The sequence below is a fragment of the Scyliorhinus torazame genome, chromosome 5, assembly GCF_047496885.1.
Source record: "Scyliorhinus torazame isolate Kashiwa2021f chromosome 5, sScyTor2.1, whole genome shotgun sequence".
Classification (NCBI taxonomy): Eukaryota; Metazoa; Chordata; class Chondrichthyes; order Carcharhiniformes; family Scyliorhinidae; genus Scyliorhinus; species Scyliorhinus torazame.
This window is the reverse complement of record NC_092711.1, coordinates 174,747,939-174,764,124: the sequence shown is the minus strand read 5'-3', so window position 1 is coordinate 174,764,124 and position 16,186 is coordinate 174,747,939. Positions and strand designations below refer to the sequence as shown.

Sequence of the window (16,186 nt, the reverse complement as noted above, 5' to 3'; positions counted from 1 at the left end):
CTTGGTTCAGAGCCACAAATTTTGACTTCCCATTTGAGCCTCGGGCACCTTTCTGTGTCTATTGCTCGTGTCAATGACAGGCAGGAGACAGAGCTGGGGGCTGAATTTAGCTGAGAATAACAGGGCCTGTGCCCCAGTTGGGAAACTGCCATGGACATCGCACTAATAGAGAGACAGGAAGGTGCTGGAGGACTGACTGGGAAATGGGCCTCCAACCAATTGGTATATCGGTCACTCGGAGCTAAAGATAAACCCATCTCTTTAAATACATATACGGGGAAGAGGATGCAATGAAATCTGTCCCTTTTAACCTGCACAAAAGCAGGAGGCTCAGATTCACAGGCTGCAGGAGGAGACCATTTGGCCCATCATGCCCCTGCTATCTCTTTGGAAGGACTGACTGATTCATCCAACTGCTCTGCTCTTTCCCCACAGCCCTGCAAATTCTTATCTTTCAAGTATTTAGCCTTTGGAAAGATACTACTGAATCAGCGTTCAGGCAGATCAGAACAGCTCGCTGTGTCAAAAAATAAAATCTCATCTACCCACTGGCTCCTTTGTCAATTACCTTGGAGCAGTCACTTTCAAATCGAGCGGCACGACTTGAGGGTGGGTCCTGGGCGGGTATTGGGAAGGTCGTGCCGCGGGCGTCCCAGATCACGGAAATTGGTGCTAAACGGCGCAACCGCTTTTAGAATGCCGGCTCTTCCCCGCATGCGTGCCCCTAAGCAGTGTGCAGGCCTGGAGCCCAGCGGGGTAGAACACGGCCTCCTGATGTCAGTGCGCTGACCCAGGGGCAGAATTTTTTAAAAATAGCTGGAGTCTTCTGCCTGGAGTAGTGGCAGACAGCAGGCCACACTGACATCACGTGCTCTGGGCACGCGAGAGTGATTCCTCCATTTTGAGTTCCAGGGCCTCTGGTGAACAACCCATGAAGAAGAAGCTGTGAACAGGAACAAAGCAGCATAAAGACGATTACTTGGGGGATGCATTATTCATTGTACCACTGGAAATCAGGATTCAAAGTGTGTAAAATGCAGGGAAGCACTGGGAAATGAAAGTTTAAAACCCTCAAAACTTCAAAGACATTTGACGACGAAACATGGCGAGTTTGAGGATAAATGTCTTTATTTTTTTCAATGGATGCAGTGAGATCTTAAATCATCAGCTGAAGTCATTGTCAGGAACGTAACATTGAATAACAAAGCAAGTGAGATTGTGAGGAGCAAGCAGACTCACCTGTCACATTAAAGGTCAGTGAAAATGGTGGGTCACGAAGGTTGGCCAGTGAGGGTCACATAGGTCAGCCGATGTGGCTCGCAAAGATTGGCTGACGTGGGTCGCGAAGGTCGACCGGTTGGCAAAAATGGGTACTCAGTAAAAACGTTTGAAAAACACTGCCTTAGAGTGGCTCACTTTCTGTTAAAGAGTCTGTCACTCCCTCTTACCCGCTATCCTTAATGTGCATCAGTCTAATCAAGAAAAGTCAACAAAAATCAAATATGTTTTCTGATAAAAGTTTATTAATGAAACTGAACATGGTTATAAAAAGCAGAAAATGAGTTGAGGCTCAAAGACAGCCAGAGTAAAAGGATATTTACAATGTTCTGGGCCCAAATGGTTTCTCTTTGGCTCCCCAAATGGGTTCTCTCTGGCTCCTCTGTTAGCTGTTCCTGTGACTCCCCACTTTTGGCACCAGGGCACATTCAGCCTGTTTGGGGGTCGATGAGTCTGGAAGCTCTACGTGTTTAGGTTTGGTGATGTCAGTACATTGTAGTCACTAAAAAGAGTGGTGATTCCAAGGAGAATAGTTGGAGTCAGCCACTTTATCATAATTGGCTGTTAGACTTCACCTCATTATAACACATTTTTGTAATTAATAATTTGTACTGTACATACGCTCAGTGATTAAATATATTCAATAGCATCTCCCTTTAAGTGTCAGATACTCTAATGTAGCTTTAGACTTGTATAACAGCTTTCAGGGCCACTGGATTTCTCAATGCACTTTCCAGCTAATGATGTACTTTCTGAGGTGTAGTCACTGTTGTGTAGGAAACGTGGCAGCAAATTTAGGCAAAACAAGATAGGAACACAGGAACAGGAGAATGCCCTTCAGCTCTTTGAACCTGCTGCCCAATTCTATAAGATTATTGCTACTCTGGCTGAGACTTTCCTGTCTCACCCCCATAACCCTTGTCTCCTCTGTCAATAATCTGTCAAACTCTGCCTTGACTATATTCAATGACCCAGCCCCACTGCTCTCTGATGAAGAGAATTCCAGACTAAACACCCTCTGTGAGAAAAACATTTTCCTCAATCTCCATCTGAATGGTGGATCTCATATTGATAAACTGTATCCCCTAGTTCTAGTCTCTCTCATATTTGGAAACATCTTCCTAATTTCCACCCTATTAAATCACCTCAGGATTGTAAAAGTTTCTATAAGTGACTAAGGACCTAACATGTTCAACCTTTCTGCATAAGAGAAGCCCTTCATCCTGAGAATGAGTCGAGTGAGCCTTCTCTGAACTGCTGCGAACACAATTATATCTTTGTGTTTCAAACAAAGTGAAGAACTAGTGCACAATATTCCAGATGTGGTCTCACCAAGGCCCTGCACAGCTGTAACTTTCATTCCCCTTGTGGGAAACATTAATATTCCAGTTGTTTTCCTAATCACTTAATGTACCTTCATATTAACATTTTATGATTCCTGTACCAGGACACACAGATCCCTCTGTAATACTGAGTATTGAAATCTCTCTCCATTTAAATAGAATTGTGTTTCTCTATTCTTCTTGCCGAAGTGAACACATTCAAATTTCCCCACATTCTATTCCATCTGCAAATTGTTGCCCACTCACCTAACCTGTCTGTATCTGTTTGTAGTCTCCTTACAACCTATTGACAGTTAACAAACAGCAATAGGATAATAATGATCTGTTTTAGTGATGTTTATTGAGGGATATATATTGACCAGGACACCTGGGATAACTCCCCTGCTCTTCTTCAAAAAGAATGATGTGGGATATTTTATATTCACCAAAGGAGGAAAATGGGACCACAGTTTCACACATCATTTGAAAGATGGCACCTCAAAAGAGCAGCACTCCCTCAGCACTGCACTAGAGGACAGCCGTGGTTTTGTTCTCCAGTCCTGATTGAGAAATGAACCCAGAACCTTTGGAACTGAGAGGCAGGAGTGTTATCCACTGAGCCCTGACTGACGGTGAAGGTGAAGAAGACTGGGAGGAAACATATGTGGAGCATCAAAACCATCACAGACCAGGTGGACCTTATGGCATGTTTATTTGATGTCCATTCTATGTCATTTCAATCAGATTGGAATTGTTGATTTCACACCAATGGATTTGTTTGGGGGCGATGCTGAAAGTGAACTGTTTTATTGTAAAATAATTTCAGCTGAGAGTCCCTGAATGAATGTGGAGAGATCACAAACAGCAGTTCTTAAAAAGACACTGAGCAAATCACCCAGCAATCAGCAGACCCAACTGAACTACAGGAAGGACATGACACAGGGTGTGCAATTCAAATTTGGTTCATTTGTCCTAAATCCAGAATTTTAAACTCCATCTCAGTTACAGGCGTCTCGAACATCAGCAAAAATAAGCCCCAACCTTCAGCATCAATAAGATTTGGTACAGCAACAACAGCAGAATCACTCTTTGTCTCAAACAATAAATCTGTGTCCCCAATCTCTACCTCCTCCCTACTGGTTGTAACACTACTTCATCCCACTATCCTCCTCCTGCTTTTCCCCCAATTCTCCTCCCCTGAAGGTGCTGACTCTCGGGTTCAGTTTCACTCACACCTATTCCCTCCCCAATATGTCACCCAGGTGACTAAATCTTTACACCTGAAGTTAACAATCTGTTCTGCAAAGGGAGACGTCACAAACAAATCCAGTGACTTTGTGTCAGGGTTGGGTCACTGCTCCCTCCCGCTGCCCCACTCTTGATCCCAGTCCCAGGAGTTTGGAGACTGGGCTCCACATGAGTAATGGCGGCCGCGGCTCCCACAATTCCCCGCACTGGAGAAAGGCTCTATCCGCCGCGTGGGTAGGCGGCCCGGGACTGCGCATGTGCAAGAGTGAGGGGCAGCTGCGCATGTGCGGAGAAGAGTCAACACCCTGATCTTCCTGCTGAAGTGTTGACCAATGGGAAAAATTGGAGGACCGGAAGGACTCTGGTTCTCCAGTCAATCAGTGCGCCGGATTTGTATGAATGAAAATTGAGCTTCACAGACGGAAACTGTCTCCTGTCTCCAAACATCTGTGAGTAACACACTTTATTTTCTCTCCCTTTTCATTTCTTTTCTCATTCTGACCTTTACTTGGTGACTTGCAGCAACTGAAGGGAAAGGAAGTGAATCCAGGGAGGGTGCAGACTCTGGAAAGCTTGGCCCAGGTCTCTCTCTCTCTTAAAGACATTGACATCCTTTGCTCCCTCAGTTTGATACATTAATTTGTCTGGTTAAAAGGATGGTCTCTTTCCCAATGTTCACAATTAAAGGGCTGGTTTCCCCAGGAGATGGCTGACATTTAAAGGGTCAGTAAATTAATATCGGACAGAGATATGCCTAGTGTGAAATAATACAGATTCGATATATTGATGGTTCTGTAATAAAGTACATTTAATATTATTTCTAGTTGTGTAATATTGTACTGTAGAGGGCAGCATGGTGGTGCAGTGGTTAGCACTGGGGACCCTGGTTCGGTCCCAGCCCCGGGTCACTTTCCATGTGGAGTTTGCACATTCTCCCGCGTCTGCGTGGGTCTCACCCCCATAAACCCAGAAAGATGTGCAGGATAGGTGAATTGACCATGCTAAATTAGCCCTTGATTGGAAAAAAATTAATCGGGTACTCTGAATTTAATTTTTTTTAAATACATATATTGTACTGTAGCTACATTATATATTTCCAATCATCTCTTTCCTCGGAGGGTTGTTTGTCTCTGGATTTCTCTTCCACTGGGATCAGTGGAATTGAATATTTTCAAGGATGAGTTCTACCAATTTCTGATTGACAAGGGAGTCGAGGGTTTTGGGGAATAGGCAGGAAAATTAAGAATTCTCTCCCCCAGAAGAGTGTGGAACCTCAGTCATTAAGGATTTGCAAGATAGAGATTGATAGGTTTCTAGATATTACAGATATCAAGGGATATAGGGCATTGTGGGGAAATGGTGCTTATGTAGATCAGCCAATGATCTCATTGAATGGCTGAGCTGGTCTGAAGGGATGAATAGCCGATTGCAGCTCCTATTTCTTTAAAAAAATATATATATTTATTAAAGTTTTTTAACACAATATTTCTCCCTTACAAACAATAACCCCCCCCCCCCCCCCCCCCCCCCCCCCCACGTAACAAAAAAAAACCCCGAGAAATCGCGCAGAGCAAGATATATACATGGCAAGATGATATATTTACCCAGCTTTGTACACTGGCCCTCATTCGTACGTGCCAATTTCCCCAACCCTTCATGTTATCTCTTGCTCATCCACCCTCCCTGGCAGTCCCCCCTTCCCCCCCCCCCCTCCCAAGACGTCTCCGCCCCTCCCCCCCCCCCCCCCAAAGTTGCTGCTGCTGCTGACCGACCTTCCTTTAACGCTCCGCGAGATAGTCTAGGAACGGTTGCCACCGCCTGTAGAATCCCTTAGCAGACCCTCTCAAGGCGAACTTAATCCTCTCCAACTTTATGAACCCAGCCATATCATTTATCCAGGCCTCCGGGCTGGGGGGCTTCGCCTCCTTCCACATTAGCAAGATCCTTCGCCAGGCTACTAGGGACGCAAAGGCCAGAATGCCGTCCTCTTTCGCCTCCTGCACTCCCGGTTCATCCACTACTCCAAATATTGCTAGCCCCCAGCCTGGCTTGACCCGGACTTTCACCACCTGAGATATTGCTCCCGCCACTCCTCTCCAGAGCCCCTCCAGTGCCGGGCATGACCAAAACATATGGACATGGTTCGCCAGACTCCATGAGCACCTTCCACATCTGTCCTCTACCCCAAAGAACCTACTCATCCTCGCCCCCGTCAAGTGCGCTCTGTAGACCACCTTAAATTGTATCAGGCTGAGCCTGGCACACGAGGAGGAGGAATTAACCCTACCTAGGGCATCAGCCCACAGACCTTCCTCGATCTCCTCCCCTAGCTCCTCCTCCCATTTACCCTTCAACTCTTCTGCCAGCGCTTCCCCCTCTTCTTTCAACTCCTGGTGTATTTCCGACACCTTGCCCTCCCGACCCATACACCCGAGATCACCCTATCTTGAACTTCTTGTGCCGGGAGCAACGGGAATTCCCTCACCTGTCACCTCACAAAAGCCCTCACCTGCTGCAGCTCCTATTTCTTATGAACCTCTCAGTCCAAGAGATGAAGTGGTCAGTGTGGATGTATTGATCAGCCTGAATCAGCACCTTAAGAAGAATTGGGAGGGTAAATATTAGATACAGCAGAATGAGAATGGAGGGAGAGTGTGTGGGATGGAGATTTACAGCTTTTGGGGAATGCGAGAGGAAAGAATGTTTCATAGAAATTAAATTGTCTGTTCTGAATTTCTGCCCTATACTAAATGTGATGTCTGTTGTGAATTCTACTTGCAGGATATTAGAAAAGGAGGGATTACAGACAGACATCTCAAACCAAAAGTCCAGATCTCTCAGAGTCACTCGATTATTAGGTTTGTGACTATCAACAGCCTCCTAATCTGGAAGGAGAAATGTTTGTCTGCTTCAAAATATTTCAGACATCAGTGTGACTGGAAAGCACTGCGACACACAGGCAGCTGAGTGAGAGTGTGGAAAGAGCTTTAACCGGTTTCACAGCCTGAATAGTCATCGTACCATTCACAGCGGGGAGAAATCATCCACATGTGAGTGGTAAAGGCTTCAACTGCTTGCCCAATCTGGAGAGACACTCGGGCAAGCGCACCATGGAGAAACTGTGGAAATGTGGGGATTGTGAGAAGAGATACAATGTACCATCAGTGCTGGAAGCTCATCGACGCAGTCACACCGGGGAGAGGCCATTCACCTGCTTTCAATGTGGGACGGGATTCATTCTGCAATCCCACCTGCACAGACATCAGCGAATTCACACTGGGTAAAGCCGTTCACCTGCTCTCAGTGTGGGAAGGGGTTCAGTGATTCATCCACTCTGCAGAGACACCAGCGAGTTCACACTGGGGAAAAGCCATTCACCTGCTCTCAGTGTGGGAAGGGATTCACTCAGTTATCCCATCTGCAGAAACACCAGCGAGTTCACACTGGGGAGAAGCCATTCACCTGCTCTCAATGTAGGAAGAGATTTGCTCAGTTATCCAGCCTGTGGACACACCAATGGGTTCACACTGGGGAGAATCGATTCACCTGCTCTCAGTGTGGGACCGGATTCACTCTGCAATCCCACCTGCACAGACATCAGCGAATTCACACTGGGGAAAAGCCGTTCACCTGCTCTCTGTGTGGGAAGGGGTTCAGTGATTCATCCACTCTGCAGAGACACCAGCGAGTTCACACTGGGGAAAAGCCATTCACCTGCTCTCCGTGTGGGAAGGGATTTACTCAGTTATCCCACCTGCAGAAACACCAGCGAGTTCACACTGGGGAGAAACCATTCACCTGCTCTCAGTGTGGGAGGGGATTTTGTGATTCATCGCACCTGCGGAGACACCAACAAGTTCACAAGTGATTACAGGGATTGGATTCTGCTGATTTTGTTTCTGCTCTCAGTTACATCCAGGACTGCATTTCGTTCATCTGACAGTTGGACAATGGGGATGGTCGGAACTTTTCTTTCTGCTGGACTGACCGGTCTGACTAATTTGCCTCCAGTGGGCTGATGCTTTTTGGGCCTTGTTGCGATTTTGGCTTCAAATTGCACATGAACCACAGAGTGAACGGGGTTTGGAAGTTCGAAGATAATTATTTCTCATTTCTGTTTGGAAACCCCCAAAGCATGCCATGTTGCCATGAAGATGGCCATGGTGGTTACAGGGTTCTTTTGTCTAATTTATCTGGGTGTTTCTCACAGAAGGAAACTATCGGTGTGAGAGGTACGTTGTCTGAGGTGGACTGAGAAACTACATTAAATGGTATGTTCCGAGATAGGCAGTAGCTAATATTTAAGGAATTATTACATATTGACCAAGGGGTCAGTTAGCACAGCTAGCTGGACGGCCGGTTCGTGATGCGGCACAATGCCAACAGCGTGGCTTCAATCACCCGAGCGGCTTTGGTTATCCATGAAGGCCCAGCCTTGTCAACATTGCCCCTCAACTGAGGTGTGGTGACCCTCAATTTAAATCACCACCAGTCAGTTCTCTCTCTCTCTCAAAGGGGAGAGCAGCCGATGATCTTTTTGGGAATTTTAACGACTTTAAATTCAAATATTTACATCAAATATAGATTCCTTTCAGAAACAAATATCAAACAGGAAAAGTGATGCAAGTGTGGCAACAAGAAAGTTAAAGATTCCTTTTGATCAAAGGAAGGGACCCATAAACTGGACAAAATAGTAGTAAGTCTGAAGTTTCAGGGGCAGCACGGCGGCACAGTGGTTAGCACTGCTGCCTCATAGCGCCGAGGTCCCAGGTTCGATACCGGCTCTGGGTCACTATCTGTGTGGAGTTTGCACATTCTCCCGTGTTTCCGTGGGTTTCGTCCCCACAACCCAAAGATGTGCAGGGTAGGAGGATTGGCCAAGCTAAATTGCCCTTTAATTGGAAAAGTGAATTGGGGACTCTAACTTTAAAAATAAAAATCCTGAGATTTCGGAACTTGTTTAGAATTCAGCAAAGGAGGACCAAGAAACTGATAAAGGTAAAATAGAATATGAGAGCAAACTGGCGATAAACATAAAAACCGACTGGAAAAGCTCCTATAGGAATGTGAAAAGGAAAAGATTAGCAAAGACCAATGTGGGTCCATTCCAGACAGAGAGAGGAGAGTTTATAATGGGGAATAAGGAAATGGTAGAGAAACTAAACAATGTGTCTGCCGTCATGGAGGAAGACACATTAATTGTCCCAAAAACACTAGGGAACCAAGGGACTAGTGAGCACAAGGGACTGAAAGAGGTTAGAATTGGTGAAAAAATAGTAATGGAGACATTAATGTGGCTGAAAGTTAATAAATCCCCAAAAGCTGCTGCTCTACATCCCAGAGTGTTGAAAGAGGTCGCTGTAGTGATAGTGGATACATTGGTGATCATCACAAATGGGGCTGATTTAGCACAGGGCTAAAGAGCTGGCTTTTAAAGCAGACCAAGGCAGGCCAGCAGCACGGTTCAATTCCCGTACCAGCCTCCCTGAACAGGTGCCGGAATGTGGCGACTAGGGGCTTTTCACAGTAACTTCATTTGAAGCCTACTTGTGACAATAAGTGATTTTCATTTCATTTCATTTTCATTTCATTCATTCAAAATTCGATAGATTCTGGAATGGTTCCTGCAGATTGGAAGGTGGTAAATGTAACCCCAATATTAAATAAGGGAGAGAGAAAACGGGGAACCACAGACCCATTAGCCTGACATCAGTAGGAGGGAAAATGCTACAATCTATTATAAAGGATGTGATAAGACACGAATTACGAGCAGCAGTAGGCCACCCGGCCCCTCGAATGGCCTACTGCTGCCCCATTTCATCTGATCGTAGTATTTTTGTGAATCTTTGTTGCACCTTCTCCAAGGCCTCGATTTCCTTTTTCTAAATGGCGATCACAAATGTTGACAGTACTGCCTGTGTAATCTAACCCTGGTTCTAAACAAGTTTAACGTATTGAACAATTCTAACCCTCAAAAATTGAACCTTATTTTGGGGCCCCACACTTTAGGACAGATGTGAAGTTCTCAGAGAGGGTGCAGAGGAGATTTACGAGAATGGCACCTGGGATGAGCAACGTCAGTTAATTGGAGAGACTGGAGCAGATGAAATTTCTCTCTATAGATCTATCCCTTTTCATTTATATCCCTCAGGTGCCCCTCCACCTTCCTTTGGGAAACATTCCAATGTCTCTGCTTCGAATCCACTCGTAGGAAGTGGATTCCTGGTATTTACCACTTTTCTTTAAGTGCAAATGTGGCTCAGAAAGCACAGAAGGAGCCCAATCCACCCCTTATGTCTATGCTGACTCTGAACATTATACATAACAAGGTCAAGGAAGCCATTTTAAACTCGACTATGTGACAGGAACTTTATTTCAAAAGGTAACACTGTATCAACCTAAATGCTTGAATAAGCTGCATAGCAACAGAAATTGTTTAAACTAAGAATTTATTTTATCATTTTGATCAGCTACACAATATTATGTTTTGTCCAATCTGGCATCAAGTATAAGGCAGATACTTCAGTCCAATCACGATGAGTAAGAAAGAAAGCTATTGTCTTCCAAACTTGTCTTTTTGAATCAGTGGATCTTGTAGTAACCAAATGTATTAATTAAAGATTACTGTACTAATTAGCTAATTAGCTACCTGTCAGTAACAGATGATTAAGTACTGACCTTAATTGAGCTACAATTAATGAATCAGTAATTATAGTAAAAGACTGAGTTTTATTTGCTGTAAACAAAGAAAACCTTATTTGCTGTGTATGTAAAGAATGTGCAATGAAGTGAGTGGCATGGTGGTGCAGTGGTTAGCACTACTGCCTCACTGTGCTGAAGACCCGGGTCGATCCCCGCTCCGGGTCACTGTCTGCATGGGTCTCACCCCCACAACCCAAAAGATGTGCAGGGTAGGAGGATTTGCCACGCTAAACTGTCCCTTCATTGGAAAAAATGAATTGGATACTCTAAATTTATTATAAAAAAGAATGTGCAATGAGGATAAATGTACTGGCAAGAGAGACCTTCACGCTCTGATTAGTGTCAACATTTGAAACTGTCTGAATAAGGGATTGTATAGAATCAGATAAAGGGATAATAAGAAACAGTTCTATTGTATTCTTGTCTGAGATAATGAGAGAAGATGGTGACCGTAATTGGGGATCCAATTAAAATAATCCAGTGACCAAATTATTATATTTTTTTAAATGTTTTTTATTGTATTTTTGAACAGAGTATATTTTGCCGTTACGTACACAGGATATGATATATCTATATATATATGTAAGCAGGCACCCGTTTGTGCCGGCGAGGCACTTCCGGAGGGCAATCCTCGAGTGGGTCTGGTGCCGGTGTTGCCCCTCGCCTCTCCCGGTCGGATTTTGCCGCCGTTGTCTTCATGTGCACGCTGCTGCTTTAGCCGGCCCTCCCGTCCTCCACCTGTGTTCTCCTTTTTCTCTGTTCCTGTGGATGTCAAGTTGGTTAATGTTTCCCAGCCTCCCACCCCCCCCCCTCCACCTCCCTGGCTCTCCTCTATTGTTCCCTGTCTCTCTTCCCCCCCCCCCCCCCCCCCCCCCCCCCGTGGTTCGCCTTTCCTTCCTCCTAGAATGAGTTGCCCCCCCCTCCCGTTCTATCTCCCCCTCTCATGCTTTGGCTATCCAGTGACCAAATTGACTAATTGTCATGTTACAACAGGCCCAACTCTGACGTGAGGTAATGGTCACTTTGGGGATAAAAGTAGAGGTTACGAAGGTCTTCCTTGCAGGCCAAGTACTGAAGACTTCCGAGGCCGAGTTCCAAGGAAATTACTGTCATAGAAGGAGCCAGACTCTCGAGACTGAATTCCACAAGAATTACTGTCAAAGAAGGAGCCAGAGAGGGTTACGCTTCTACAGACTGATCACCCACATGAAATTGTAAAATTCAATATCTTAAAGTTGTTCAGTAAACCTTTTTCATTTAATAAACTTCTTTTAAAATTTACCATCCAGAGAATTATGCCTTTGCCTTAATTGGTTAAAGTCTTGTCTGACCCAAAGTGAATTTATTAAATGGTAAGTTGGGGGTGGCTGAATCAGTTAAGTTCCATCAAACAAGATCAGATGACAGAAGTCTTCAATTTAAAAACTTTCATTTCTATAGCGCCTTCCACAACCACTGGATGTCCCATAGTGCTTTGCAACCAATGCAGTGCTTTTTGAAAAACTCTTTATTTTTATTTTCTCACGGCACACAGAAACAAAAGGTTAAAATGGTTCGAATTGTCCACATCAATCATTGGCATTGTTGACAGAAACATAAAAGACACAGTATAACAAAGTCACTTTTAGTTTTGAGAATCAAGTTACATGTGCAGACAGATGTTGATACAGCAGATAAACAAGAGTTTGATGATAATAACTGGTCCGTATAAAAGTTGTTTCCTTACATAGAGCACCAGTGAAAAATGACCACGGAAATATATGGGAAAACACGGTTTTAAAAAAAGGCAAATAAAATGTATATAATGAGTGGGGCTTGGTTGGGTGCGGGAGTGCTCTCTGTGGTTTAGTTCATGTGAATAATATTCCCGTTACTGGCAGCCACCTTTGAAATAATGTTTGGCTCTGGGAGTGGAATGCATGTGGGATTCTGTCCATCTCAAATCGCTCTCTGACTTCGGATCACCAAGTTTCACAGGTTGGGGGAATGGGTTTCAGCTATTTGAGGACAACACCCTTCATGACAGCAAAACTTGTAAAAGATTGTGTTGTTTTCTTCGTTCCATCTCTTCTGGAATTGTCCCTCACAGAGCAGCTGGAGGGGGGTCTGTGGGATGTCCATGTGCAACACCTCAGCCAATGTTTTGAATATCTTATCCCAATCTCTCTCAAATTTGGCCACAATCAGAATGTGTGGAAGTAATGATTTCCTGCAGTCTTTTCAGTAACTACTTGTAGAGGAGGAACCAATTCTTACAGTAATATGTGGTCTTCTGAAGTAGCTCAGAATGAGCTTCCATTTATATTCCCTCCGGATATTTGGGTCGGTGACGAGATTGGTCTCAGGACAAGTTTGATCCCAGTCTTCCACTGCTATCTCCTGTTGCAGTTCAACCGCTGCAAGCGCTGGAAGCCATCCTGTTAAACAGGCCCAAAATGAAATCCATGAAATTGCCCCCTTCATGTTTGCAAAGAAAATGTTGTATCAGTACGTATGCTAATAATGTTAGTATTTGGAAGGCCAAATTCCCCTCTGATCTGCTCAAAAGATTTTGGAGTATCTGCTGAAATATCTGGTGAAGGTGAGGCAATATTCAGACCATTTCTTAAAATATCCTTACCGTGGGTGGAGAGTATTAAATATTTTATAGACCCAATGGTGGTCAGAGCCGAGATTGAACCAGGTAAATCAAATGATTTCTGAATTTCTTTCCAAATATTGTTAGTCAATCTGGCATTCACTCATTCTGCAATCGTTTATGCTGTTACCCAGAAATGGCAGTGCTGTTAATGGAAGTTGGGACACATGTTTCTCCAGGTTCAGCCATCATGTGTCTACGCTGCCTGTTAACCAAGCTGTCACAGATTATAGTTGAGCTGCCCAGAAACGGGAGATCGGACAATGTAGCAAATTGAATGTAGATTCTGGAATCTGAACAGGTAACATCTGGAACAGGGACAACAATCTGGGGAGGACATTCATCCGAATACCTTCAATCCGTCCTGACAGAGAGAGTGGTCGGCTCAGCCACTCATCCAGCCCACTCTTCATACAGTTAACGATGCGAGTGTAATTTGCTCCATATATTCTATCGATTGTTGGTGGGACAAGAATACTGAGATATTTAGTGTCCAACTGAGCCATTTAAAGGCACGTTGTTTCTCCATATGGTTGGGATTTGTCCACCATTGCTTCAAACTTTTTAACATTAACTTTATAACCCGAGTCACAGCCTACCTTTTAAATACTCTCTTTCATAGAAAATATGGATGTTGCAGGATCTGATAAGTAAAGCAGGACGTTATCAGCATAGAATGACAACTTGTGCTTTTCTTCTCCAGCTAGAACGCCTTTATGTCTGTCTTGTCTCTCACCATTTGGGCTAAGGGTTCTATACATAAGTGAACAGAAGAGGGGGACAGAGACCAACCCGGTCTTGTTCCCCTCTCTAGCCCAAAGACTTCAGCAATATGACTGTTCACACGAACAGAAGCCCGTGGATTTGAATAGAGGATCTTGAGTCCAAACTCCAGGCTGGTGTAAAGTCTGAAATAGGTACACCCATGATATTCGATCAAATGCCTTTTCAGCATCTAAAGATAAGATCATGGCCTCAACTCCATTCCCTTGGTCATGAATCATGATGTTAAGGAGCCTGTGGAGATTGTCTCCAGAGTAACACCCAGTTTGGTCTGGGTGTTAACACCTCAGTTATTATTCTGTTTACTCTATGGGCCAGTATTGATGTTAGAACCTTCAGGATACAATTAAGTTATGATATGGGGCGATGTGACCCACACTCTGTTGGGTCTCTCCCCTCCTTATGAATGACCGTTATAATTGCATCTCTCCATGAAGGAGCCAATGATCCAGTTTCTAATGAGTGACGATAGGCCTGCTGAAGTAAAGGTGGATGTATGTCTTTAACGGTCTTATAAAATTTGTTTATGTCGCCACCAAGGCCAGGGCTTGCTTTTTAAAATATAAATTTAGAGGACATAATTATTTTTTCCAATTAAGGTGCAAATTAGCCTGACACGAGAGGATAAGAATCCCTGGTTTGCCCAGGATCTGCCCAGCTTACTGTGGTCTGTGTCTGACAAATGTGTTTCTTGTAAAAATGCAGTTTTGCAGCTCAGATGTTTCAACTGACAGAGCATCTTTTTTCTCTCAATGGGTTTATGTCACCCTTTCACATTTAAAAAAAAAATTTAGAGTACGCAATTAATTTAACATTTTCATCTGGAGCTGAGAAATTTCACCACAAATGATCTTGGGGCGAATTAGCATCTGACGGCTTTTGTTGCAGTGATCTGTGAGCCCACTCTAGTTGCAGTGGGAAATCGATCGGGAGTTTAAGCAGGTTCTTGAGAAAGCTTTCGACCCAGCGGATAATGTCCCGCCTACTGAGTTTTCTGGCACCTCATAAATTCACAGGTTGTTCCATCTCATGAAATGTTCGAGGTTCTGACATCTGTCCTCTAACCGTCTGTCTCTCTGGTGTAAATAACAAAGGAGCCTGTATCTGTGAATGTTACTATCATTAACCACACTAATTCTGTTCTCAGGCTCCACTACTCTCTTTCCCAAACCGCTGACAGCTTGTTCCAGTTCTGAGACTGAATTTTTCATTGTCCCAAGGGTGTCACTAATGTCTTTTCTGAATTTTCTCAGCTCAGTCAGGATAGTCTCAGCTCAGACTTTTCCAGACCTGAATGTGGTGTTGGGACGGGCCCGTTGCTGCCATATGAAGAGGGGCTGAGGCTTCTTACTGAGTGAATCTCTTCCCACACTCAGAGCAGATGAATGGCCTCTCCGCAGCGTGTACTCGCTGGTGCTTCCGCAGGTGAGATGAATTAATGAATGCTTTTCCACACTCAGGACAGGTGAACAGTCTCTCCCCAGTGTGAACCCGTCGGTGTATCAGTAAATTTGATGAATGACTGAATCCCTTCCCACACTCAGGACAGGTGAACAGCCTCTCCCCAGTGTGAACTCTTCGGTGAGTCAGCAAGCCGGATGAATTAATGGATCCCTTATCACACTCAGGACAGGTGACTGGCCTCCCCAGTGTGAACGTGTTGGTCTGTCAGTAAGTTGGATGAATGACTGAATCCCTTCCCACACTCAGTGCAGGTGAACAGTCTCTCCCCAGTGTGAACCCGTCGGTATATCAGTAAATTTGATGAATGACTGAATCCCTTCCCACACTCAGGACAGGTGACTGGCCTTCTCCTAGTGTGAAGCTGCAAGTGCTTCAGGAAGCTGGATGAATTAATGAAACCCTTCTCACACTCGGAGCAGGTGAATGGTCTCTCCCCAGTGTGACTGCTTTGATGAATTTCCAGCACAGAAGGGGATCTGAATCCCTTTCCACAGTCACCACATTGCCACGGTTTCTCCATGGTGTGGGTCTGACTGTGTCTCTCCAGGTTGGACAACCAAGCCTCATGCACACACACAACACATGTAAGGTCTCTCCCTGCAGTGATTGGGATGCTGTTTTTCTGGCAGTCTAACTGGTAAAATCTCATTCTACAGTCAGTGCACTGGGGGACACATGTCGGGTATGTGCATCTTGGTGTTTTTCCAGTTATACTGATGATTAAAATATTTTGAAACGCTTAGAATGCACA

General features: G+C 44.6%; 1 protein-coding gene across 1 annotated transcript in view; it reads left to right on the top strand.

The window, feature by feature from the left end:
- The window catches only part of LOC140422386 (uncharacterized), a 151,420-nt gene that overhangs the window by 67,717 nt on the left and 67,517 nt on the right, over positions 1-16,186 (top strand). Inside the window, exon 4 of the mRNA XM_072507406.1 lies at positions 7,189-7,657. Coding sequence (XP_072363507.1) covers positions 7,189-7,657 — 469 coding nt within the window. The remainder of the gene's footprint in view (positions 1-7,188; positions 7,658-16,186) is intronic.